Source organism: Euprymna scolopes, chromosome 1 (genome assembly GCF_053919585.1).
Source record: "Euprymna scolopes isolate OS-2025 chromosome 1, ASM5391958v1, whole genome shotgun sequence".
Classification (NCBI taxonomy): domain Eukaryota; kingdom Metazoa; phylum Mollusca; class Cephalopoda; order Sepiida; family Sepiolidae; genus Euprymna; species Euprymna scolopes.
In genome coordinates, this window is record NC_136482.1 from 191550058 (window position 1) to 191576454 (window position 26397).

The 26397-nt window shown below is 27.5% G+C and overlaps 2 protein-coding genes across 6 annotated transcripts in view; one reads left to right on the top strand and one right to left on the bottom strand.

Annotated features, from left to right (window-relative positions):
• LOC145278388 (kelch-like protein 26) overlaps positions 1-26397 on the bottom strand; it is a 258637-nt gene that overhangs the window by 126121 nt on the left and 106119 nt on the right. Inside the window, exon 1 of one of the 2 annotated variants that reach the window (XM_080130658.1) lies at positions 667-688. The exons of the other annotated variant lie outside the window; for it this stretch is intronic. The gene's annotated coding sequence lies outside the window, so the exon portion shown is untranslated. Of the gene's footprint in view, positions 1-666; positions 689-26397 lie in introns of those variants that run through there. 2 annotated transcript variants of the gene reach the window in all.
• The window catches only part of LOC145278454 (F-box only protein 31-like), a 353462-nt gene that overhangs the window by 54151 nt on the left and 272914 nt on the right, over positions 1-26397 (top strand). For 2 of the 4 annotated variants that reach the window (XM_080130660.1, XM_080130664.1), the window contains exon 1: positions 830-1071. The exons of 1 other annotated variant lie outside the window; for it this stretch is intronic. In XM_080130660.1, the coding sequence (XP_079986786.1) occupies positions 921-1071 (151 nt within the window). In that variant the 5' untranslated portion in view covers positions 830-920. Of the gene's footprint in view, positions 1-755; positions 1072-26397 lie in introns of those variants that run through there. One more of the 4 variants, XM_080130665.1, reaches the window with a different exon arrangement.

Genomic DNA, 26397 nt, shown 5'->3' on the forward strand with positions numbered 1-26397 from the left:
ACCATATTATAGTCATCCGGAAAGCAGGAAAACGGAAGACAATTCCACATGCGTGCAGTTCTAAGAAAGAAGCTTTGTTCATGGAATCTACGTTTAGGTTTAGGCACAGATAAAGAGTGGGGGGAATTATTGATAGTGTTTACAGCTAGACGAGTGTTTCTTGTGAAAGTTTGGCCTAAACCTAAGCGTAGATTCCATGAACAAAGTTTCTTTCTTAGAACTGCACACCTGTGGAATTGTCTTCCGTTTGCCTGTTTTCCAGCTGACTATAATTTGTTTGTCTTCAAGTCCAACATAAACAAATTCTTGATGAGCCATCCCCTTAAGTAATCCAACTTACCAACTTTCCAACGAATAATATGACATATTCCCCTTGACCACTGTTCACTCAGTAACCCTTATCCTCGAGTGGCCTCCGGACTTTGGTAAGTGGTGACTCCTTTGTAAAAAAAAAAAAATTAAAAAAAATCTACGTTTCGACGTCAACCATCTCGTCAAAGGTTCAATAATAAAACTTATTTTTTATATCAATTCAAAATGTGCAAACTCTCCATAAAACAGCATATATAAATTGTTGAACATCGCCAAACACTATAAGAAATTTCATAATACTTTACCAATTTTCTTTTATAGAAAAAAAAGGTAAGACACACAGCGATTATTTACCTTCAAGAAAAAAATCATTCCTTCTTGTTTGATGTTCATTGCTCTATCCCTTGAACCATACCAGCGAGCACCTGCAGTTGGTTTGTTGCAGCGCAAATAGTTTTCAGTTACGAATAATAACAGCGTCGTTATGAATGTTAATAAACGTATTATTAATGCAGGTTTATTAAAATAAGAAAAGTTTTGTTTTTGTATTCATGGAAATTGTCAGTATCGGATTAAGGTTAAATTAAATAAGATTTGAAAGAAAAAAAATGTTGATAATTACGGAATTGCCGAGTGAAGTACTTTTTCATTTGTTTACATTTTTCAAGGGCAAAGAATTGGCACATTTGCGTTTAACAAATTGCGCGTTTCGGGATCTAATCTCTTTGGATACAGTTTGGATGGAAAAATGCATCCAAGGTAAGAACCCTATTCCCCCTTTTTTTTTTGTTTGTTTTGTTTGGTATTTTTTATGACCTAACCAAGCGTAGTTTCTCTCCCACAGAAGAGACATAGCGAGCCTGTTTTATCGTTATTTTTATGGCAAGTGCTCGTCTGAGCTCCAATCTCTGGTCCCCCCCCCTCGCCAGTCTTTTATGAAAATCATCCATCTAGCTGAAACAACTCTCAGTAATTTTCCCCACTCTTTATCTGTGCCTAAATCAAAACGTAGATTCCACGAACAAAGCTTTTTTCTTAGAAAGTGCACGCCTGTGGAACTCTCTTCCACTTGCCTGCTTCCCACCTGACTACAACATGGATGTCTTCAAGTCCAACATAAACAAATTCCTTATGAATCGCCCCCTTAAGTAAGACATTTTATCAAATCTCCAATACTAACGATTACTACGATACTATTCCATTGATTACTGTAGACGCAATAACCCTTATCCCCAAGTGGCTTCCGGGCCTTGATAAGTGGTGTGACCTCCACCTCCATGTAAAAAAAAAATCCTTCTATAAAGAAATCAAAATCAACTTTTTTTTTTTTTTTTTTGTACTAATACGTATTCTACGGCCTTAAAAGATAATATAAAAGAAGGAATTTTTAAAATCTGATAAAATATTTAACATTTTAGAATGAGGGATCACTTTCTAATATAAATTTAACATAAAATGAGCACTCACTTCTTGGTCACGTAGCGGTAAACGAGACATGTAATCGTTAACATTTTTTCAAGTTTGGTGGCGGGGGAGGGGAACGAGGTGGAGGCCATAAGTTCCAAACATTTTAAAAATACGTAGAAACATTTCAAAACGTGTGTGTGGGGGACTTTTCATTAGATTTGCTTTGAAAAGGTTAAATATTACCATTTGTTTTTATACGAAGAAATCTAGGGACTTTTTGAACTAGCAACCCTCGGTAAATACAGAAAATATGATTGTATGCTTCTTTCTTTTGTTGTTGCTGTTTTTTTTCACACGAGTAATATCACTAAACAAATTCTTCATTTTGTCCACGGGGCAGGAGATAAACAAAATCATAACAAAGTGAATAATGGATCGCATGCATTTTTACCTTGTTTTAAGCTTTGTTTATTCACAATCGTTTGTTTATTGATATTATCCACGCAAACATTCGCAAAACTAAAAAAAAACAAAAAAAAAAACAAAAAAATCAACAAAAAAAAAACAAAAAACAAAACAAACAAAACAAAAATAAAAGCTAAACAACAGTAAGAACAAAAATAAAATAAATAATAATAAATAATAATAATAAATAAAATAAATTTTAATATTAAAACAATAAACATGATTGAAATTGTAATTTATGCAGACATTTTATTTTCTAGAAGAAAATTTTTTCCAATTTTGATAAAAAACAAAAATAAATAAATAAATTTTATTTCCAATTTTGATTAAAATAAATTTCAAATTTTGATGAAAACAAAATGAATAAATAAAATACAATCAAATAAATAAATTAAATTAAAAATAAATAAATAAATAAAAGTTCCAATTTTGATGAAAATAAAATAAATAAATAAAATAACTCCCAAATAAATAAACAAAATTAAAAATAAATAACTAAAAAAACAATTACTAATTTTGATAAAAGCAAAAATAAATAAATAAAAAATTTCTCAAACAAATAAATAAAATTGAAAATAAATAACTAAATAAAAAATTACTAATTTTGATAAAAACAAAAATAAATAAATAAAAAATTTCTCGAATAAATAAATTAAATTAAAAATAAATAACTAAATAAAAAATTACTAATTTTGATAAAAACAAAAATAAATAAATAAAAAATTTCTCAAATAATTAAATAAAATTAAAAATAAATAACTAAATAAAAATTACTAATTTTGATAAAAACAAAAATAAATAAATAAAAAATTTCTCTAATGAATAAATAAAATTTAAAATAAATAAGTAAATAAATAAATAAAATTTCCAATTTTATGAAGAAAATTTCAAATTTTGATGAAAGCAAAATAAATAAATAGAATACCATCAAATGAATAAATTAAATTAAAAATAAGTAAATAAAATTTCCAATTTTGATGAAAACAAAAATAAATAAATAAAATAACCCCCAAATAAATAAATAAAATTAAAAATAAATAAATTAAATTAAAAATAAATAAATAAAATTACTAATTTTGATTAAAACAAAACTAACTGCCCCCAAATAAATAAATAAATAAATTAAAAATGAATAGATAAAATTTCCAATTTTGGTGAAAACAAAACTAAATAAATAAGTACTCCCAAATAAATAAATTAAATTAAAAATAAAAAAAATAAATTAATTAAATTTCCAATTTTGATGAAAACAAAAATAAACAAATAAATAAAATTTTCAATTTTGCTGAAAACAAAAATAAATAAAATACCTCCCAAATAAATAAATTAAATGAGAAATGAATTATTAAAATGCCCAAATCTGATGTGAAAAATAAATAAATAAAATAACCCCAAGTAAATAAATAAAATTAAAAATAATAAAAGTTCTAATTTTGATAAGACTAAAACTAAATAAATACATACCCCGAAATAAATAAATAAAACTAAAAAATAAATAAATAAATAAATAAAATTTCCTATCATGATGAAACAAAATAAATAAATAAATAAAATACCCCTCTAAATAAATAAATAAATAGAATTACAAATAAATAAATAAATAAATAACATTTCCAATTTTGATAGAAAACAAATTTTAGTTTATATTTTTTGTCAAAATGCCGATGAGCAGCAGCTATAGACTTTTAAAGAGTTGATTTTCAAAAATATTTGTGTCTGTTTTGAACAAATATCAGTTAAATCTGTCGCTAGGAAGTAGATTTTCAAGACTCTTAGTATCCAATGTTTTCCGAATGGGTTTTACTTGCTGCCATTTTGTTTTTGTCGTTTACAACGATACAAACCGAAGTGAACATGCTCTTTATTTATTTGCTTCCCCACTGAGCAAATTAGACACAAGGCCGTTTTTTAATGTGGGGAGGAAAAACCAGCTCCCCCAAGGGGGCACTCTGGCAGGGTCCCAAATTAGCAATTGTCTGATATGAAGGGTTTCCTCCACATTGACCAAACTAATTGACTTAAAAAGCAATTGTCTGATATGAAGAGTTGACCCCACATTGATCAGAACTGATTACTTCCTTTTCCGCTCCTGGCCCGAAGGCCAGAACAGCCTCTGAATATGTACACATTCAATTTTTGCATGCATTACGTTTTCTTTTGTTTTTTTTTAACTGCAGACACAAAAACAAAAATCCAAACGTAGATTCCATGAGCAAAGCTTCTTTCTTAGAACTGCACGCCAGTGGAACTCTCTGCTGCTTGTCTGTTTCCCACCTGACTACAACTTGGACGTCTTCAAGTCCAACATAAACAAACTCCTGACAAACCGCCCCCTTAAGTAAGACACTCTATCAAAACCTCCAATACTAATGATTACTACAATACTATCTCAATGATTACTGTACACGCAATAACCCTTATCCCTGAGTGGCCTTCGGGCCTTGATAAGTGGTGACCTACATGTAAAAAAAAAAAAAAATGGCGACAACTGAAAACTATTAGGGAAAATATTGGATACTAAAGGTCTTAATATTATAAAAACTACTTCTTGGTGACAATTTTAAATGTGATATTCGTTCAAAGCAGAATACCTCTCAAAATCAATGTTTTAAAGGTAAGTCATTAGTTGGTACTCATTAGCAGTTTGACCATTATTTTTTTTTTAGATATTTAAATTTTGCAAATGTTTGCATATTTCGACCATTATTTTTTTTTTAGATATTTAAAATTTTGCAAATGTTTGCATATTTTGACCATTAATTTTTTTTTAGATATTTAAAATTTGCAAATGTTTGCATATTTTGACCATTAATTTTTTTTTTAGATATTTAAAATTTGCAAATGTTTGCATATTTTGACCATTAATTTTTTTTTAGATATTTAAAATTTTGCAAATGTTTGCATATTTTGACCATTATTTTTTTTTTAGATATTTAAAATTTTGCAAATGTTTGCATATTTTGACCAGTAATTTTTTTTAGATATTTAAAATTTGCAAATGTTTGCATATTTTGACCATTAATTTTTTTTTTAGATATTTAAAATTTTGCAAATGTTTGCATATTTTGACCATTAATTTTTTTTTTAGATATTTAAAATTTTGCACATGTTTGCATATTTTGACCATTATTTTTTTTTTTAGATATTTAAAATTTTGCAAATGTTTGTATATTTTGACCATTAATTTTTTTTTAGATATTTAAAATTTGCAAATGTTTGCATATTTTGACCATTAATTTTTTTTTAGATATTTAAAATTTGCAAATGTTTGCATATTTTGACCATTAATTTTTTTTTAGATATTTAAAATTTGCAAATGTTTGCATATTTTGACCATTATTTTTTTTTTAGATATTTAAAATTTGCAAATGTTTGCATATTTTGACCATTAATTTTTTTTTTAGATATTTAAAATTTGCAAATGTTTGCATATTTTGACCATTATTTTTTTTTTAGATATTTAAAATTTTGCAAATGTTTGCATATTTTGACCATTAATTTTTTTTTAGATATTTAAAATTTGCAAATGTTTGCATATTTTGACCATTAATTTTTTTTTAGATATTTAAAATTTGCAAATGTTTGCATATTTTGACCATTAATTTTTTTTTAGATATTTAAAATTTGCAAATGTTTGCATATTTTGACCATTATTTTTTTTTTAGATATTTAAAATTTGCAAATGTTTGCATATTTTGACCATTAATTTTTTTTTTAGATATTTAAAATTTGCAAATGTTTGCATATTTTGACCATTAATTTTTTTTTAGATATTTAAAATTTGCAAATGTTTGCATATTTTGGAAAAGATTTCGTAAGCCACTAAAACTTAAAGAATCAAGTTTTCAGATTCGATTCGCACAAGAAAATTTGAAAATCTTAAACAAAAAATTATTTTTTATTATTAAAGCGAAATTCGTAAATCAAAGTATTGAACTTCAATGGTATCTCCTTCATTGTTATAATAATTATAATAATAATAATAATAATAATAATGATAATAATGATAATAATAATAATAATGATAATAATAATAATAATAATGATAATAATGATAATAATAATAATTATAATGATAATAATAATGATAATAATAATAATAATGATAAAATAATAATAATGATAATAATAATAATAATAATGATAAAATAATAATAATTATAATAATAATAATGATAATAATAATAATAATGAGAATAATAATAATAATGATAATAATAATAATAATGATAATAATGATAATTATAATAATAATAATAATGAGAATAATAATAATAATGATAATAAAATAATAATAATAATAATAATGATAATAATAATGATAAAATAATAATAATGATAATAATAATAATGATAAAATAATAATAATGATAATAATAATAATAATAATAATGATAAAATAATAATAATAATAATAATGATAATAATAATAATAATGATAATAATAATAATAATGATAATAATAATAATAATAATGATAAAATAATAATAATAATGATAATAATAATAATGATAATAATAATAATAATAATAATAATGATAATAATAATAATAATGATAAAATAATAATAATAATAATAATAATAATAATAATAATAATAATAATAATAATAATAATGAACATATTCAAAAATTACGAAAAACTATGAGGTAGAAAATTAAGTATTGATGAAAGCAGTTTTTCAAAATAATTAGTGAAAATTGAGTTTTGTTAAATTGACCTAAAATTTTCAGTTTTCAGAAAACAATTACCTCCCTTGTTTCTCTCTTTGAAATCTCCTGTTTATATATATTTTTTTAGCAAAGCTGAATTTGCACTCATTTTCTTTGTAAACTGTTTTCATTTATAGTTACTTTTCTACCTTATCATTTTTTGTAATTTTTTTGATATTTCATTATTGCAACTGTGCAATTAAGTAGATACCATTTGTTTTATTTTAAATTCAATATTTCGAATTTCACTCTAATAACGAAGAAGCCCCCCCCCCATGGAAGACTCCCCCCTCCTTCCCATAGATTGTAGTACAAAAATATTTTGTTATTTACTCAAAGGGATGATATTTCCCTTATATTTATGTCTCCACATGAACTCATGCACAGATAGCCGTCCATCATTCCACGATGTCTTCCACAGTGGCGTTTATTCTGCATTTAGTATGGCGAGAAATAAGGGCTTCATTGATCTCAATGTAGAGACTCGGACCTTAACCCTAACCTAACCCTAATCTAACCCTTACTCTAGCCATGCTTATAAGTGACTTATAAAAGAAAGTCAAGGCATAATCACGTTGATAAACTGGTTCTCAGATCACTGAAGTTAAGCAACTTTAAGCCTGGTCAATACTGGATAGGTGAGCACTTTGGAATATTAGGCACTGTATGTAGGAAAACGTTGACACCTTTCTGCAAGAACTGCAAAGACCTAACGTTGCCATCTCCCCTAGGGACAACTTGTAAATTTGATATTCCTATGAAAATTTCAGAGGAAGCTAGTTCAACGCTCCTACAGTGAGTGCTGCTTCGGTATATGGTGAAGAGTACGTGTGTGCGCATTGTACATGATTGCTTAGGTTATTTTTTATTGTCGTGCAAAACTCATTTATCCATTAAGAATGGAACTCTTCTACAAAAGAGGCTAAAATCAAATTGTTTTACTAGAACTATTACTTTCCTGCCCAATAATAAGTCTGTATAATACTAGCAGGTGGCGTTGTCTGGTTCTAGCATACACTTAAATATGATATTTTAATTTATACAGATTTCATATTTCTTCTTCTTCTTCTTCTGATTATTATTATTATTATAGAGCTCTGTATATATAATTCGCCATTGATTATTATATTGTACCTTATATATAGTATAATATTGTACCTATAATATATAGTAGTGATTTCAAAAGCTTTTAAAAAATATGACATCGATGTCATCATCTAAAAATTAAAACCAAAACATTTAACCCTCCAGCCTTATTCATGAGCATGAACAGATAAATATCAGAACTTTAAAAATTAACCAACTTTACCATAAAAATGTATATTTGTGCATGCGTAGAAGGTAGTCACCTGCCAAGTTCCAATTTTTTCAATTTTGACCCTTTAGCAGCTATTTTTACTGGCTAAAAACGAAATCGAATTTGTCCCACGGGTCCGAATACCCTAATATATCAAGTTTTAAGTTCATAGACCAAAAATTGACAAAGTAGTTTGTTAGAGACAGTTTCTCAGACACACAGTCAAGGTCATTTATATATATATAGATAAAATTAGAATCGGGCATTCATGCAGTATAGTTAACAGTTAATAAAAGCAAATAATAAACAAAATATACTACAAATAAATTCTACCAAAGACAGGAACATTTAATTTTCTACCAACCTGTATAGTTTTATGGTTCTGAAACCTTTTATAAGTATTTTTTTTTTTTAGAATTTGTTTTGGAGCCTAAAATGCTTAAAAAAACAAAAAACGAAAACAAAGACTGAACACATACAACCATACGTTTTGAGATACCGCAACTTATTTTAAAATACAGGAAAGCTTTAAAACTTTTTTCAGTAAGTTAAAATATAGCGATCAGGCGGCAATTATATTTTAATGTGTTTGGTAATAGTTATTAGTTAAGTTTTTTTAGTTTTTTATTTCTCAATTTTAAACTATAAGAAATAGAAGCATGCTACATCTGATGGTGGCCATCTTTGATTGTTAGTCGACAAATAGGCAGGTATCGACAAAATCTTATATTACAATTAAAAAAAAACTTTAAAACAGTTTCAGAACTTTAAACCTTTGCAGATCGGTAAAAACATTTTTCTTGCATTTGAAAGAAGTTATTTATTGTATATCCTATTTGTTTTCAATTTCTCAGCCGTTGATTATATGACACAAATGCCTATAATCTTTAATTACTGAAGATTGTTATTTCAAGAAGAGCCGAAAGCTGTTGATTTTTACTGTGTGGATTTGTTGTCTTAATAAATAAATGCACATTTATTTATTTATTTTTTTTTTTAACTTTATGATATACTAGCAAGAAGACGTTGTCCGGGATTGAATAAGAACCAACCAATGTCCCACACTTCCAATATTTTTATTGTCACTGAAATCGGTGAAATCACCCATTCGTCAATCAAATTTTTTTATTTATTTTTTTTTTTTACACAGTGATCACCACTTATCAAGGCCCGGAAGCCACTTAGGGATAAGGGTTATTGCAAGTACATTACGTTAGTGTGGAGATTTGATGAAGTGTTTACTTAAGGGGGCGGTTCATTAGGAATTTGTTAACATTGGACTTGAACACATCCAAGTTGTAGTCCGGTGGGAAGCAGGCAGACGGAACAGAGTTCCACAGGCGTGCAGTTCTAAGAAAGAAGCTTTGTTCATGGAATCCACGTTTTGATTTAGGCACAGATAAAGAGTGGGGGAAATTTTTCACAGTGGATTCGGCTAGACGGGTGTTTTTCATGAAAGATTGGCGAGGGGGGACCAGAGATTGGAGCTCAGACGAGCACCTGCCATGGAAATAACGATAAAACAAAATTGTAAGTAAAACAAATCGACTGATTGCTTCCCTCTAGTTGGGAACCCACCGAGGTGCACCGGGAGGAAGCTTCATATGCTTCCCTGCAATGATTTAGTCCACAATATATTGTAATCTAGATTGCACTGTAAAGATTTTATGAAATCTATATATAAAGCTGAATGTGTGTATGTGTGTGTGTGTGTGTGTGTGTCTGATCACGAATTGGCTCCTATATGGTTGACTATTTTAAAAAACTGATTACATATAATGATAGATGTATCAAGACACAAGAATGGGTATGTTTGATCTGGCAGAATGGTGGTTCATTAAAATTGTGGGGCCTGCGTTCGCGCCTGGTCGACAAAGTATGGAAATAAAAAATAAAAAACGTTTATAAGTGTTTTTGATATAGATGTACATAAGAATACTTTGATAAGTATGTTTTAACTTAAATAAAGATGGTATAATAAAATTGTGGGGTCTGCATTCACGCCTGGCCTCCATAGAATGGAAATAGGCACAAACTTTAATAAAGACTTTTCATATCTATCTGCGTAAGTATACTTTGATAATTATGTTTCAGTTTGAAGAAATATGGTATAATAAAATTATGGGATGTTCGTTCGCACCTGACCTCCATAGAATGGAAATATGTCACAAAGTTTAACAAGGTTTTTTAATATAGACCACAGAATATTGTGATAAGTGTTTCAGTGTGAACAGGTATGGTATAATAAATTATGGGGTTTATCTATTTTATTTTTACTTTCATCATATTTTGCTTTAGTTTTGATACCCCCAAATTCGAAGCTATCTCTTTACAACCCTTCCTTTCCATAACCTATCATCTATATATATAAAAGCGAAAATTTGTGTATGTATGTATGTATGTATGTATGTATGTATGTGTGTATGTATGGATGTTTGGATGTTTGGATGTGTATTTGTGTCTCCGCTAAAAACATTCGACAGACACGACGAAAATTCACAAACACGATATCACATTGAAGGCCCATCCTTCGCCCGAAAAATTCTGAAAAATTGGCCAAAAACGTTCATTTTTTTCACCTCGACATCGACAATTTTCGACAGGGGGGGGGGTTAAAAAAAAACCGTCCCCTCGTGAAGACGACCGGTTCTACGCATGCGTCAGATGACGTCATGACCTGATTTGTTTTAAATAGTTGAAGAACTGACTGAATTTCATATACGTCGTATTAGCTCAGTTGGTTAACGTGTTGGTTCATTATCTAAATGTTTTGGGTTCGAATCGTGGTGTGAGATGTCCTTTTTTTTGTCGATTTTTTAAATTTAAATATTGAACCAGTGTTATTTAAGCCATTTTCACGTAACGTTCGTTTTTCTTTTTTTTTTTTTACTTTGCTTATTCTTAGCTACACCCAAAAACACTCGGGCACCCACCGATTTTTTAAATTTTAATATCGAAACAGGCGTATTTAAGCTATTTTTCACGAGTTTTTTTTTTTAGGGGGGGGGGGAGGTTTTAACGTCCGTTTTTCTGTTTTCTTTTCTGTTTTTTCGATTTTTACATTTAACATCGTTCGTTTGCTATACGTTAGTTTTTTTTTTGTTTTTTTCGATGTTTTGATTACCCCCCACCCGCTTAAGTTTTAACGTTCGTTTTTATGTTTTCTTTTTTAACTTCGCTTATAACAAACAAACCTGCTCATTGACCTCATTTGCTGAATAGCTATTGCTTACATCGTCGTCGTCATCATAATGCTCTACGACTTCCGTGCGGGCACCTGTCAATTTGGTTCTTAAATAAATTCAAACATCTTTCAGTAACTCATTCTGGCTGGCCGAATGGTTCATGTTTCTTTCACATTTTATTTTCCAACTTCGCCTCAGGGCTTCGGATTCGATCCTTCCAACTTTTACCCACACTCCCGGTTTCTTTTTTATTTAACAGCACACACACCTCCAAACACCCGGGCAATGTTGGGTACCCCCGCTAGTCTATATATATAAAAGCGAAAATGTATGTATGTATGTATGTATGTATGTAGCTAAATGTGTGTTTGTGTGTCCGTTAAAAACTTTCGACACACAGAACAAAAAATCACAAACTCGGTATCATATTGAAGCCCATCCTTCGCCCGAAAAATATCGAAAAATTGGCCAAAAACGTTCATTTTTACACCCCGAAATCGACAATTTTCGACAGGGGGGGGGGATCAACAAGAACGGTCCTCTCATGACGACGACTGGTTCTACACATGCGTCAGATGACGTTATGACCTGATTTACTTTAAATAGTTGAAGAACTGACTGAATTTCATATATGTCGTGTTAGCTCAGTTGGTTAACGTGTTGGGTCATTATCTAAACGTTTTGGGTTCGAATCGTGGTGTGAGATGTCTTTTCTTTTCGATTTTTTAAATTTAAACATTGAACCAGTGTTATTTAAGCCATTTTTCACGTAACGTTCGTTTTCCTTTTTTTTTTTTACTTCGCTTATCCACCCCCGACCACACACCCAATAACACCCGGGTACAAATTTTAATATCGAAACAGGCTTATTTAAGCCATTTTTCACGTATTTGTTTTTAACCTTCGTTTTTCTTTTTTCTTTTTTTTTTTTTTTACATTTAACATCGTTCGTTTGCCTTACGTTAGTTTTTTTTGTGTTTTTTTCGATGTTTTGATTACCCCCCCCGCTTAAGTTTTAACGTTCGTTTTTATGTTTTCTTTTTTTACTTCGCCTATAACAAACAAACCTGGTCATTGACCTCATTAAAAACAACTGCTGAATAGCTATTGCTTACGTCGTCGTCGTAACGCTCGCACAAAAGCTTAACTCTACGACTTCCGTACGGGCACCTGTCAATTTGGTTATTTAAACATCTTTCAGTAACTCATCCTGGCTGGCCGAACGGTTCATGTTTTTTTCACATTTTATTTTCCAACTTCGCCTCAGGGCTTCGGGTTCGATCCTACCAACTTACCAAAACTTTTTACCCCCCCCCCGGTTTCTTTTTTATTTAAGAGCACCCACACCTCGAAACACTCGGGCAACGCCGGGTACCCCCGCTAGTACTTTCATGAATCTGAGTCCATTTTCTGTAGGCTGTTTTTGAATCCAGTCAACGACGGGTACTTTTGCTAGTTATTTTTATATAATGATTCTGTATAATTTTCTTTTGAGGAAAATGAAAGTCTAATTTTCTGGCACGATGACTTTGTAATAATGTGTCTATGTCTTGCTTCCTGCTCATATACAACGTTTTGAGAAAAATCAATCAAATTTGACCAATTTGTGGCTGCAAAATTGATAGCAGTAATCTTTTTCATTTTTTTTTTGAGTTGTTTACTATTTCTGGAAAAAAACAACACACACAAAAGAAAATAATTATTTGAAAACAATTATTTGAATTTATCATCGATATTATATTTTCCGGAAGTAGTGCAAAAGCACTATATTTTGAACAGTTTAAAACAGTAATTTGGATTTCAGTTAACTGTTTTGTTGTCTGAATCATATTAAAAATATACTGTTCTTGGTTAAAAAAAAAATATTGTCGGTTTTGATCTCAAACCAACTAACCGCATACACTTAGATGATAAATTTGACCATAATGTTTAATTTATCATAGTGTTTGAGGATAGACAACTCTCGTCCATAAACACATTAATCCTGTGGCTTATATTAGCCATCTTCCTTGATTCAAGGGCCCAATTTTCTAAGTTAACTTATCCACAAGAAATGCCAACAGCATACTCAAAAAGTAGCCTCTAGTCTTCACACTTAAATTATTTGTTTATTCTGCTGTCAGAAGATCGGGAGGGACACTAATTTTTTAGAATTCTACTTGAGGCAAATCTTGATAATTATTGATACAAAGTTTCCCCAAAAGACCAGTAAATGTTGTTAGGATTTTTGTTGTTCCATCAATTAATTTAAAAATTGCTGTAAATGGCAGTTCTTCTAGTGGAACCTGGAAATTTCAAAATTTGCATGTTTAATAATAGAGCTAGATTACATAAATACCAATATATTATTTTATTTTCCACAAAAAAGGAACATAATTGCAAGTGAATCTATAGAATTAATTTTACCTCCTTGTTAGGACAAGTGCAGATTATGTGCCTTGTTTGATAATTTTCTGTCTTGCACTTTACTGCAAAGTCATCATATCTCAAGACAGAAAGTTTACAGCTACAAGAAGATATATCAAACAGTCTGTCTAACTGTTTCTTCATTCTTTTCCCTTTGATTTCTGCAAGAGATTTCCTGTCAATCTGCTTGGCCCTCTTATAGCAAAATATATTGCCCTTCTGTCCTATATAGTACCTTAATAAGGGCAATTGTGGATTGACTGCTTGCCAAATACTAATTATTTCCTTGACAATTAACTTAGAAATCTCACTATTTTTTAAGTGGGGATAACTGTTTTCGAGAAAATAACTAAACTGGATGACTTGTTGGGAAGTTGGGGGTGCTGTTTGATCCTAATGACAAAGTGGACCAGCAAATTTTGTGAACTGCGGGCTAAAAACTGAACGTTGTGCTTTTACTGACATTCTAATCTGAAAATAAATGGATTATAACCGAAGGAAACTGTATTAGGCCATTTCCAGTTTCATACGTAAAAAAATAAGTGCTAGTTATAAGAAATAATGAAAAACTTTGTAGAGTTGAATTATATTATATTTCCCTTTTCACTTTCAATAAAACTTTTGTCTATAAAAATATATCTCCTAGACTTAATCAAAATAGTTTTTTTTAAAATGGAAATCACACCAGACAAGGCACGCGGTCACTTGATGTAAAGAGCTAACAAGAATCTATATATTAATAGCATATTGCCTTTAACGTTTCCAGATTAAAAATTATTCGATCGGGAGATCCTATTTATTAAAAAAGAGGAAAGAAGGTGATAACATACCACGAACATTAAATTATTAATATATAGATACGCTAATTTAATGTTCATAGTATGTTATCACCTTCTACCCTCACTTTTAATAAATAGGATTTCCCAATCAGCGAAACACAATGTAAAAAAATAAAAATAAAAATAAAAATAAAAATATGTGAAATTTGAGCCATACGGGAAACTAAAATATACCTTCTTGGTTTTCTGGCTAGAATCCAAGAGTAGTATCTGTTCTGTCTAGAGATGGCATAATGACATCGAAGAGTTTCCTGTTTTGTACCAGGCGTCCATACAATGGAAATATGTTACAGACACTTATAAGGATATTGAAAATAAACCATAATAAACGGATATATTCTGACACTATATTTACCAGATTACTTAGATAAATAGTTTTACAGCTTTAACAAAAGGGTTACAATAATACCAGGGGTTTCCATTCACGTTGAACGTCCACAGAATGCTTAGCAGCAATATATTACATATGAAAGATGCCATTGTGGAATTTCCACAGGGCCTGCTAGTAAAAGATGACTATCGCAAACACATGACATGTTCATTAGCATTAGTCTCGAAAAAAATCAACGCTATAGATAGGAAGAAAAAGTCAGGTATACAATGCATTTAACTTTGATGAAGCCGTGTCAGTCGGAGAGAGTTTTGAACTCTCTCAGTGGATTTCCAAGGTTACATAGTGTTGTAGAAATTCATATTTTCGAATCATATCGGTGTCAGAATATTTTTATATTATTTATATTTTAATATTATTGATATTTTTATATTTATTAATATTTTTATATTTATTTATATTTTTATATTATTAATATTGTTATATTATTGATATTTTCATATCATTGATATTTTTATATCATTGATATTTTTATATTTATTAATATTTTATATTCATTTATATTTTATATTATTAATATTTTAATATTTATTAATATTTTTATATTATTAATATTTTTATATTATTTGATATTTTTATATTTGTTTATAGTTATTAATAGTTTTATATTTATTAATATTTTTATATTCATAAAATTTTTATATCAATTGATATTTTTATATTATTAATATTTTTATATTTATGATATTTTTATATTATTAGTATTTTTATATTTATGATATTTTTATATTATTAATATTTTTATATTTATTAATATTTTATATTTATTAATATTTTTATATTATTAAAATTTTTATATTTATTGATATTTTTATATTTTTATTATTTTAATATTTTTAATATTTTTATATAATTAATATTTTTATATTATATGATACTTTTATATTTATTAAATTTTTATACCATTGATATTTTTATATTTATTGATATTTTTATATTTTTATTACTTTAATATTATTATTTTAATACTTATTAATATTTTAATATTTATTAATATTTTTCATATTTATTAATATTTTTGTATTTATCAATATTTTTATATTTCGTAATATTTTAATATTTTTACAATTTTTATATCATTGATATTTTTATATTTATTAATATCTTTACATTTATTGATATTTTATTATTTTAATATTTATTAATATTTTAATATTTATTAATAGTTTTATATTATTAATATTTCTATATCATTGATATCTTTATATTTATTGATATTTTTATATATTTTATTATTTTAATATTTTTTAATATTTTTATATTTATTAATATTTGTATATTATTAATATGTTTATATTTATTAATATTTTTATATTTATTAATATTTTTATATTTATTGATATTTTTATATTTATTACATTTTTATTTATTTATTGATATTTTTATATTTTTTATTATATTAATATTTATTAATATTTTATATTTATTCATATTTTTATATTTTTTATTATTTTAATATCTATTAATATTTTTATATTATTAATATTTTTATATTAATTGATATTTTATTATTTACAAATATTTTTATATTTATAGATATTTTTATATTTATTAATATTTTATATTTATTAATATTATTATATTTATTGATATTTTTATATATTTTTTATTTAAATATTCATTAATATTTTTATATTATCAATATTTTTATATTAATTGATATTTTATATTTATTAATGTTTTTATATTTATTAATATTGTTATATTTATTAATATCTTTATATTTATTAATATTTTTATATTTATTAATATTTTTATATTTATTAATATATTTTATATTAATTGATATTGTTATAACATTGATATTTTAATATTTATTAATATGTTTATATTTATTGATATTTTTATATTTTTATTATTTTAATATTTATTAGTATTTTTATATTCGTAATTATTTTTATATTATAAATATTTTATATTCATTGATATTTTTACATTTATTAATATTTTTATATTTATTAATAACTTTATATTATTGATATTGTTATATTTATTAATATTTGTATATTTATTGATAGTTGTACATTTTTTATTATTTTACTACTTATTACAATTTTTATATTATTAATATTTTAATATTAATTGATATTTTTATATTTATTAATATGTTTATATTTATTAATATCTTTATATTAATTGACATTTTTATATTTATTAATATTTTTATATTTATATTTTTATATTAATTGATAATCTTAAAATATTCATATCTTTGTATTTATTTATATTTTAATATTTAATATTTTTATATTAATTAATATTTTTAATTAATTCCTATTTTTATATTAATTGATATTTTTTATATTATTGATATTTTCATATTTATTAATATGTTTATAGTTATTAGTATTTTTATATTAATTAATATTCATATATTTATAAATTTTTTATATTAATTGATATTTTTATATTATTAATATTTTTATATTTATTAATATTTTTATATTAATAAATATTGTTATATTTATTAATATTTTTATATTATTGATATTTTCATATTCGTTAATATTTTTATATCATTGACATGTTTATATTCATTAATATTTTATATTTATTGATATTTTTATGTTTTTTATTATTTTAATATTTTTTATTATTTTAATATTTATTAATATTTTTTATTATTGATATTTTTATATCGTTAATATTTTTATATTTATTAATAGTTTTATATTTATTAATATTTGTATATTTATTAATATTTTTATATTTATTGATACTTTTATATTTTTTATTATTTTATTACTTATTAATATTTTTATATTTATTAATTTCATATTTATTAATATTTTTATAATTATTTATACTTTTATATCATTGATATTTTTATATTTATAAATATTTTATATTCATTGATATTTTTTATATTCGTTGATATTTTTACATTATTGATATTTATATATTTATTAATATTTTTATATTCATCAATATTTTTATATTTATTGATATTTTTATGTATTTTTTTTATTATTTTAATATTTATTAATATTTTTATATTTTTTAATATTTGTAGATTTATTCATATTTTTCATTTATTATGTTATATTTATTTTTATTTTTTATTTATTGATATTTTTATATTTATTAATATTTTTATATTAATATGGGCATGCGCGTAATACTAATATATCTATAATATATATATGAAAGAATACACGCACACACACACTCACACACACACACTCTCACACACACACACACACACACACACACACACACACACACACACACACACACACACACACACACACACACACACACACACACACACACACATATTAGCGATGGGAAAATTTCAAAATTTTCTCCGATTTCCATACAATTTCTGACCCTGTTCTAAATTCCTGAATCCGATACAAGTATCGATTCTGATTCTTTTAAAATTTCCTAACATTTAATTAAATATTTGATACTTTTTAAAAATGTTCAAACGACTATATCTTCCTCTGTGTAATATTTGCATATATTTTGCAAAACGTAAAAATACACTTGGGAGGAGTGTGCATATTCTAATAGTAGATATTTCTAAATATTTTTCTCGAATGTTTTCTTTATAATTGATTGAAAATTGCAAAACACTTCTGTTGAAACAAATTTCATTGTTAATACCATTATAAATTTTCATAAACGATTTAAAAGAATCAACGATTGGTAAGCAAAATAAGAAAATAGTTTAGGAACAGAATATTTAACAAAGCTCGTCTCATGTCAAGAATGAGTGTTTACATAATAATTTTACTATTACAAAACAACCTGTAGCAGCCGACACTCGCTACAAGGCAGAAGTAAATTCTCTCGACTCGAGATTTGAAATCCATTTTTTCCCTTGCTTGTCCAATTACAAGCAAGCTCTCTATCACGTGACAGAGTATATAAAAGGCGAAATCTGAAACTCTCAATCCTCTTTTCGCCTGGCTCCAGCTGGCAGCACACATTAGCCTGGGGTTTTCGCCCCAGGCCGAACGTGAGTACAAAGCAAGGCAACATGGCGACCTTTCAAACTCCTACTTGCTTCAACATGCACTCCACACACATACTCTTTCTTAACATGAGATACGCACCCTCTGTCCCGTCTCTACTATCGAACGCATACTCCCACGACAACATGTCAACACACTGAATACCTTTGCCAATGTTAATGAGTACCAACTTTAACTGGCTTCCTTCATCTAGACGATTACTAGCCGTAAACACGTGTAAACGGAACTGAACTATTCTCTCCTTCAATAAGCCGGCAATATATTAATTCTTTCTTTACTCAAAAACACTTCAACCTACTCACCTCTTCTACTAATGCTACTAACGAGGATAACAGATAAAGTTTTTTTTATTAATATAGAATGGAACTCCATTTCGTTGTCTCTCATTCTATAATTTCTTAACATTGTGACGAGTATATGTTAACTATTCGCTGTCTTCTCTCTATGAAGAAATGTTCATGCTTGTTTTCACAATTATAACGATTTGTTCGGTTATTAGACTCATTTGTGTTACTATAAAAAGAAAAAAAAACAAGATACAAAAAATGATTCTATTAATAATAATTCTATTAATTAAAATAATGACAAATAGATTAAGATCTTTAATTAAATCACTCCACCAAAATGAGATTCTACTTTTTTTGATGATTACATAGCGGAAAGAAAAAGAAAACAATTATTTTAGAATATCAATAAATATGAAGAATCTTTCCACCCTCAAAAAATCCTTTAAAATTACCGCTTTTCTATATTTTCGGGGGCGTTGAAAACAAAAATAACGTTTGCAATTACGACAAATGAGTAATTTCCAAGATATTAAGAAATGTTAATTTAAAAAATATTGGGGATCACTTTTCTATAATAATTTAACGTAAAATGAGCATCCACTTTATGGCCACCTTTTTTTTTGAGGGGTTGGAGATTTTCTTTCCATCCTCATAAAATCCTTTAATATTACCACTAACGTTTAAAATTCCAGAAAACAAGTAGTTTCTAAGATATGAAGAAATGCACCCACTTTATGGCCACCTTTTTTTGGGTGGGGGCTGCCGATTTATGTTTTTCGTTCTTTTTTTTTGAGGGGGTATTCAATTATAGAACTTGTGTAGTTTTTAACAGGCGCTGCTGTAGTTTAATTAACCTTTTAATTGTAAGTAACGTGCCGACATTAACTGCGCAGAAGAACTGTTTAATATTTCACAAAAATTCTGTTTACATTTGGTGGGAGGCGGTGGAGGGTCGGAAGGTGTTGTGACGGTAATTTTAAAGGATTTTTCGAGGGTGGAAAGATTCTTCATATTTATCAGAATATTGAGTAGGAAAGCAGTTTCGGACATAAATATTCGCATAAAATAATAATAATTTCCTGCCCATTCTAACTTTTTAATCTTTTTTAATCAAACAAAAGTCGAAACAAAATACTGGTAATGTAACAGTTTTGCTTGATTGTTGATATCTATTTGATGTTTCTACCAGCGTTTGTTTAATTTTCGATTTTCAGCGGTCATCAAGGGTCCTTGTGAAAGAATTATGGGACAGCCATTTTTTAATTCTAATTTAACAAAGTAAACAGTAATACTAAGTTTGTTTTGAACTAAACACACACTTTAAAATAAGTTTAAACACAAATAAACTTATCCAGGAAGGTAGAAGAGTTTTGCGTTGGGCAACATTTACTTGTTGCATATTTGTTTTTCATCTCTTTTTTGGTCTCTTAGTTTTGGTAACAAATGGCCAAATCTTACCCTTCTTTGGTATGGGAGGGAAGAGGTCAAAGTTTAAATGTAGATATAATTTCTTATTTAATTTATTTTCCTTTTATGTATTTTACCCAAGATTTTAATAAACTCATCGTGGAACTTTTACTTATATTATTCACTTACGTCCAAAGCAAAGAAATGTCACAAACAGTAATTATTTCAGAAGAAGCCGATGACAGACAACGACAGTGTCCAAACGGCGCCAACGAAATTGAAAAATCTTACCCAGAGCATTGTAAATCTTTTAAATATCAAGTGAGACCTCCCTGAAACTTTTAGCAAATATACGCTAAAAGTTTTAGCAAATATATGCTAACACTTTTAGCAAATATATGCTAAAACTTTTAGAAAATATATGCTAAAACTTTTAGAAAATATATGCTAAAACTTTTAGAAAGGAACATTTACAATAATAAAAACATACATTAGACTCGAAGAATCATGTCAAATCTGAGAGTGGGATTAATAACCAATTCAGTGGCCCTTAGTCCTATAGTGTAAACTAGCCTGGGTACCAGGGTGTTTGGAGGTGTGTGTTAAGCAAAAAAAAAAAAAAAAAAAAAAGTGGTAGTAGGCAGGCAGCCAGGCTCGAACCCGTAAATCTGACGTCTTATCACTACTCCATGACGCGCCTGGATGTTCGGATTGTTAAAATTAGGCAAAGTCAATCCAACCGATGCGATGACTTGCAAAAATGGTTTGCAAAAAAAAAAATCGACCTTTCCTTGTAGAAAACTGCCCAGTTGAGGGTGAACGAATTAATGTTGTTAGCCAATTTTTTGATATTTGTCATCCGAGATGCCGCTTCAAAATGATACCAATTTTGTGCAAATCTGTCGCCTCTGTCGAAAGTTTTAGGCATACATACATACATACATACATACATGATGATGATTGCAACGTCTTGTCAGACGAGTGCCACTCCATCAGACATTTAAAATCCATGAGCCCAAATACCTGAGGGAGTATCTATACAAAGATGATGTTACAGAGTCTTAGCTTTGTACGACAACTAAGTCTCTATCCGTTCAAAATGTTGAGATCCAGAAACAAGCAAGAGCAAGATAGCCAGCAACAAATTAAACTGCAGACCAGTTTAATGCGGATACTGGTCTTCCGCTTTATGGTTTTTTAAATCAGAGATTTGCTTCTCCTAGAAAGGTTGCCTTCACCATGGCTTACGGGAGCCTTCTCCACCCCAATACACATATACACACACAAATACATACATACATACATACATACATACATACATACATACATACATACATACATACATACAGGTGAGATTTATACATACATACATACATACATACATACATACACACATACATACATACATACAGGTGAGATTTATATTATAGATTAACAACTTCTAATAAATAAATGTGTTTGTTTCATTTTTTTATTGTCAAGAAAAAAAATAAAAGGATCGTTTTGGAATCGGAAATTAGACTCAAAATTTTTAGATTCCAATACCGATGCCGATACTCTACAAAGTTCCGATTCCCGATTTCATTCCAATTAATTATTCCAGCACTAATACATATATTATTCAATAGAAACTATACAACATTTTGGCTCATCCATCGGTATCTTCCGTTTTAGAAAACAATGAAAGCTCAACCCAGAGGGTTAAAGATACCAAATGTTACAGAATTATCAATCGATATATTCACATTACATCAGTTGAATAATAGATGACATTTGTTATCTTTATTTTTGCGGGTTGTGTTTTCGTGAAATCGAATGAACTGATTTATGATCAAAATAATCAATAGTATTGATTGAATAAGCTATATATATATATATATATATATATATATATATATATATATATATTCGTGTGTAATCACCTTTTTCTTTACCATATTCCCTCTTCTTCACTTTTTTTGTTTTCAAGTAAGATCTTTGACTTACTTGTTGTTTCATCAAATACTTCTGCATGCAAAATCCGATCCCGCATTTTTCTAATTCCTACCCTCTGATGAGAAGGAAAGTATTTCTTCGAAACTCCGCGGATTAAGGACTATCCATTTATCTAGTGTTTCCTTTTCAGATTAAGTATGTTTTTAACTCATTTCAAAGTGTTTTTTAACATATTTTATTAAGTGTTTGCTCATATATATATATATATATATATATATATATATATATATATATATATATATATATATATATATTCTTCAGAATAGTTTTTATTTAACAATCAGTTGTTATGGAAACGTGAGATTGTAGGTTAACAAAAATATTACTGGCAGTAATATTCTATAAGTATTATCCCATCTAAACAGGAATTGCTCGATATGCAAGATAGAGCAAATAAATTAAATTGTAATTCAATGAATAAAAAAAAAACTAACTGAGGCAGTTAACATCATAACCTTCAACAAACCCATAATAAATACCAAGAATGAGCTAGTGTCCAGATGTAAACACAAGAAAAAATTTAAATACAGCCATCTTAAAATAAAATAACATACACTCTCTGTATAAATGATAAATAGGTTTAAATACACATCAGTCTTGACTAAAATCTAAACAATTACTTTGCTAATATAATAATGTTCATTTTCTAAAGATAGGTTCTTAATTACCTCATTTAACACATGAAATAACTTCCTCTTTTTGTATATATGCACATGTTAAGTAGAGCCTTGATATAAGCACATTAACATACTACACTTTAAATCTCCTACACGTAATTTGCACTCTAAGATCTAATTATAATAGTATTTCCAAAAACATGTAGCTTCTCAATTAAAGAATTTAAAATTTAGCCCCCATCTACTAACCAGAAAAGGAGTAAAAACTCCCCATGGCAAGGTAATCTCCAGACCCGTACGTATAAACAAGAAAGAACTATACTCATTGATGCGTCATCCCTATTGGTACTAGGGTAATTAAATTGTATAACCATAGTTACGCAACCCCACTCTTTTCATCTTATTAATGTTAAATTAGCAGTGTAGTGGTTAAAAATTATCTATGATAAATTTAGGTAAGTTACCTACACTAATTATTGTTATAATTAATGGTGTTAAATAATGGTATACATTCTTTATATCTAAATATTTTTTTTTGTATATATGAGGGTATATATATCTGGGTATATATGGAACACGTCTTATATGTGGGTATATATGGGCTTAGATGTAAGTATATATAGAATAAGTTGAGCGTGTGTGTGTATAAACTGTATGGTTGCGCGTATGTAAAAATATATATTGCATGCGTGCATGCATGTGTACGTGTGTATGTGTATATATATATATATGTATATATATATGTGTGTGTATGTGTATGTGTATATATATGTGTGTATGTGTTCATGTATTTATAGGTAACTTTGTGTATATTTGAATGCAGTTGTAGAAAATTTCCCCAGTTAAATATTATTAAATAGCATAATGTTATGGATATTACTGATTTTAAACGTTTTTCAGTAAGGTATTATCATTACTTTATTACCTTTGTTTCAGCTTATTTAACATTGAACTATTACCGTAAGGATCATAAAACAAAGATAAAACGTTCCATCAATAATCTTAGGATTGGTTTCACAATTAACTCATAAACATTAGTATATTCTAAACCTTATGCCAATCCTCCTTTCTAAGGGAAATATAGATACGTATAAAATTAATAATAATTAGCACCATGGGCAGTATATATAACTTGAGTTGACGGAACAAATACGATTTAAACTGACAATGAGATTTGAGATGAAACTAGGAAAAATCTGGAAAAAACGAATTATTCCATTTACGTATTTGGCCCATCTTTTTATTTTATTTTTATCTTTATTTTTGTTTTTGTTCTTATCCCTATATTCTTCTTGTTCCTCCTCTTCCCTTTCCCGAACTATATCAGTACACGACCTGACCTCAATTAAGCGACCGGTCAAACTTTATGATTCTTTGAATTCTATTTGAATATATATATATATATATATATATATATATATATATATATATCTATATTTTTATAAAGTAATAGGGTTCGTGTATTTCTGTCTGTGTGTACAGCTCTCCACCATCAACGACGAAATATAAAGGAGGTAAGAGGGTAGATCTCTCCTGGTAGAGAAACATTAGAACCCATTTTAGGATGTTTCTGTTATAGGAGACATAAGAATCTTTGCCTAATTTCTTTATATACTATTCTACAAACCACCCCCATATCGAATGACTTATGCTCATTTGCATATCACATTATATTAAATCTCTTTAACTAATTACCTCGACCTTATTACATATTGGAAATATTCTAATCATTTCAACTGTACTATTTACAAAATCTATTTAACATTTAATCTATCTTCTATCTTCTATCTATCTATATCTATATCTATATCTATCTTCTATATATCTATAAAAACAGAGATGTGTGTGTGCCACAGACGATTTCTGATTGGTTAATCCAATAATCACATCTCCTAAAAAACAATCGTTTCTACGCTCTTACCTTTACCATAAAATATTATGGCTTTATTTATTGTCCATCTTGAAAGGGTTTAATTTTTTAATAACTTGTTATTTACAAATTAAAAAAATACGAAACTATTATACGAAACTAAACTACACGAAATACGCGCACACACGCACACACACACGTTCACTACCGTCACGTTGTTATGGCAACCAAACCCGCTGACTTCTTTTTCTCATTTCACTCGTGGTCTTAAATTCATTTCGTGTTTGTATTACTGTACACATAGATTCGAATAAGTTGCCAAAAAACAAATATATAACAAATAAATGTTATCAAAGGCAAATTTTTCGTGTTTTTATTCAATTTAACATATTTATTCAGCTCGAAAGGCATACAGTGTTTACCGATGTATTGGAAAATTCAAGATGGCGGCCGATTCTCTCTTTAACACGGTAAGTTTGGAAAAAGGTGTAATAAATAAAAAACCGGTTAAAATACTGTTAAAAACTCGCTCAATATATGTTACCGTGACATAGGTTGACATATATTCGGCGGGTTTTTAATAGTATTTTGTATAGTTTTTTATTTATAACACCTTTTCCCAAACTTACGGTGTTAAAGAATGTGTGAGACGCCATCTTGAATTTTCCAACACATCGGTAAACACTGTATTCTTTTCGAGCTGAATAAACATGTTAAATTGAATAAAAACACGAAAAATATATCCAGTTTTTATCGGTTTTTTACCTTCTCTGCAGAAGTACAAAAAAAAACAAACAAAAAAAAAACGGAAGGTACTTTTACAGAATGTTAAACTAACCCTAACCGATGTTTTATGTTTAGTTTAGGAAAAGTCAGAAGAAATAAAAGTCATTATTGCATGAAATATACGTATTTAGTTGAAGTATTGTTTATGTCAATTCTTTCGAAGAAATTTAGCAAGAATACCTGTAAACCAGGAAATCGGTAAAATGTCATCATGGATGAATACTTGTCTATTATAATTTCTACCCTTGACAAAAACTTAGCCATAACAAAAGAGATTTATTGTTCAGATTGTTTTTGAGATTGATTTCTAAAAAGATATTTTATAAATAAAATCGACTTTAAAATTAAAGACTTAAATTACAATAATTGAATTTAAACATTCTTATTTCAATATTTGGCACATAACACCTGCAAAAATGATCACAATGTCAGGATTTCAT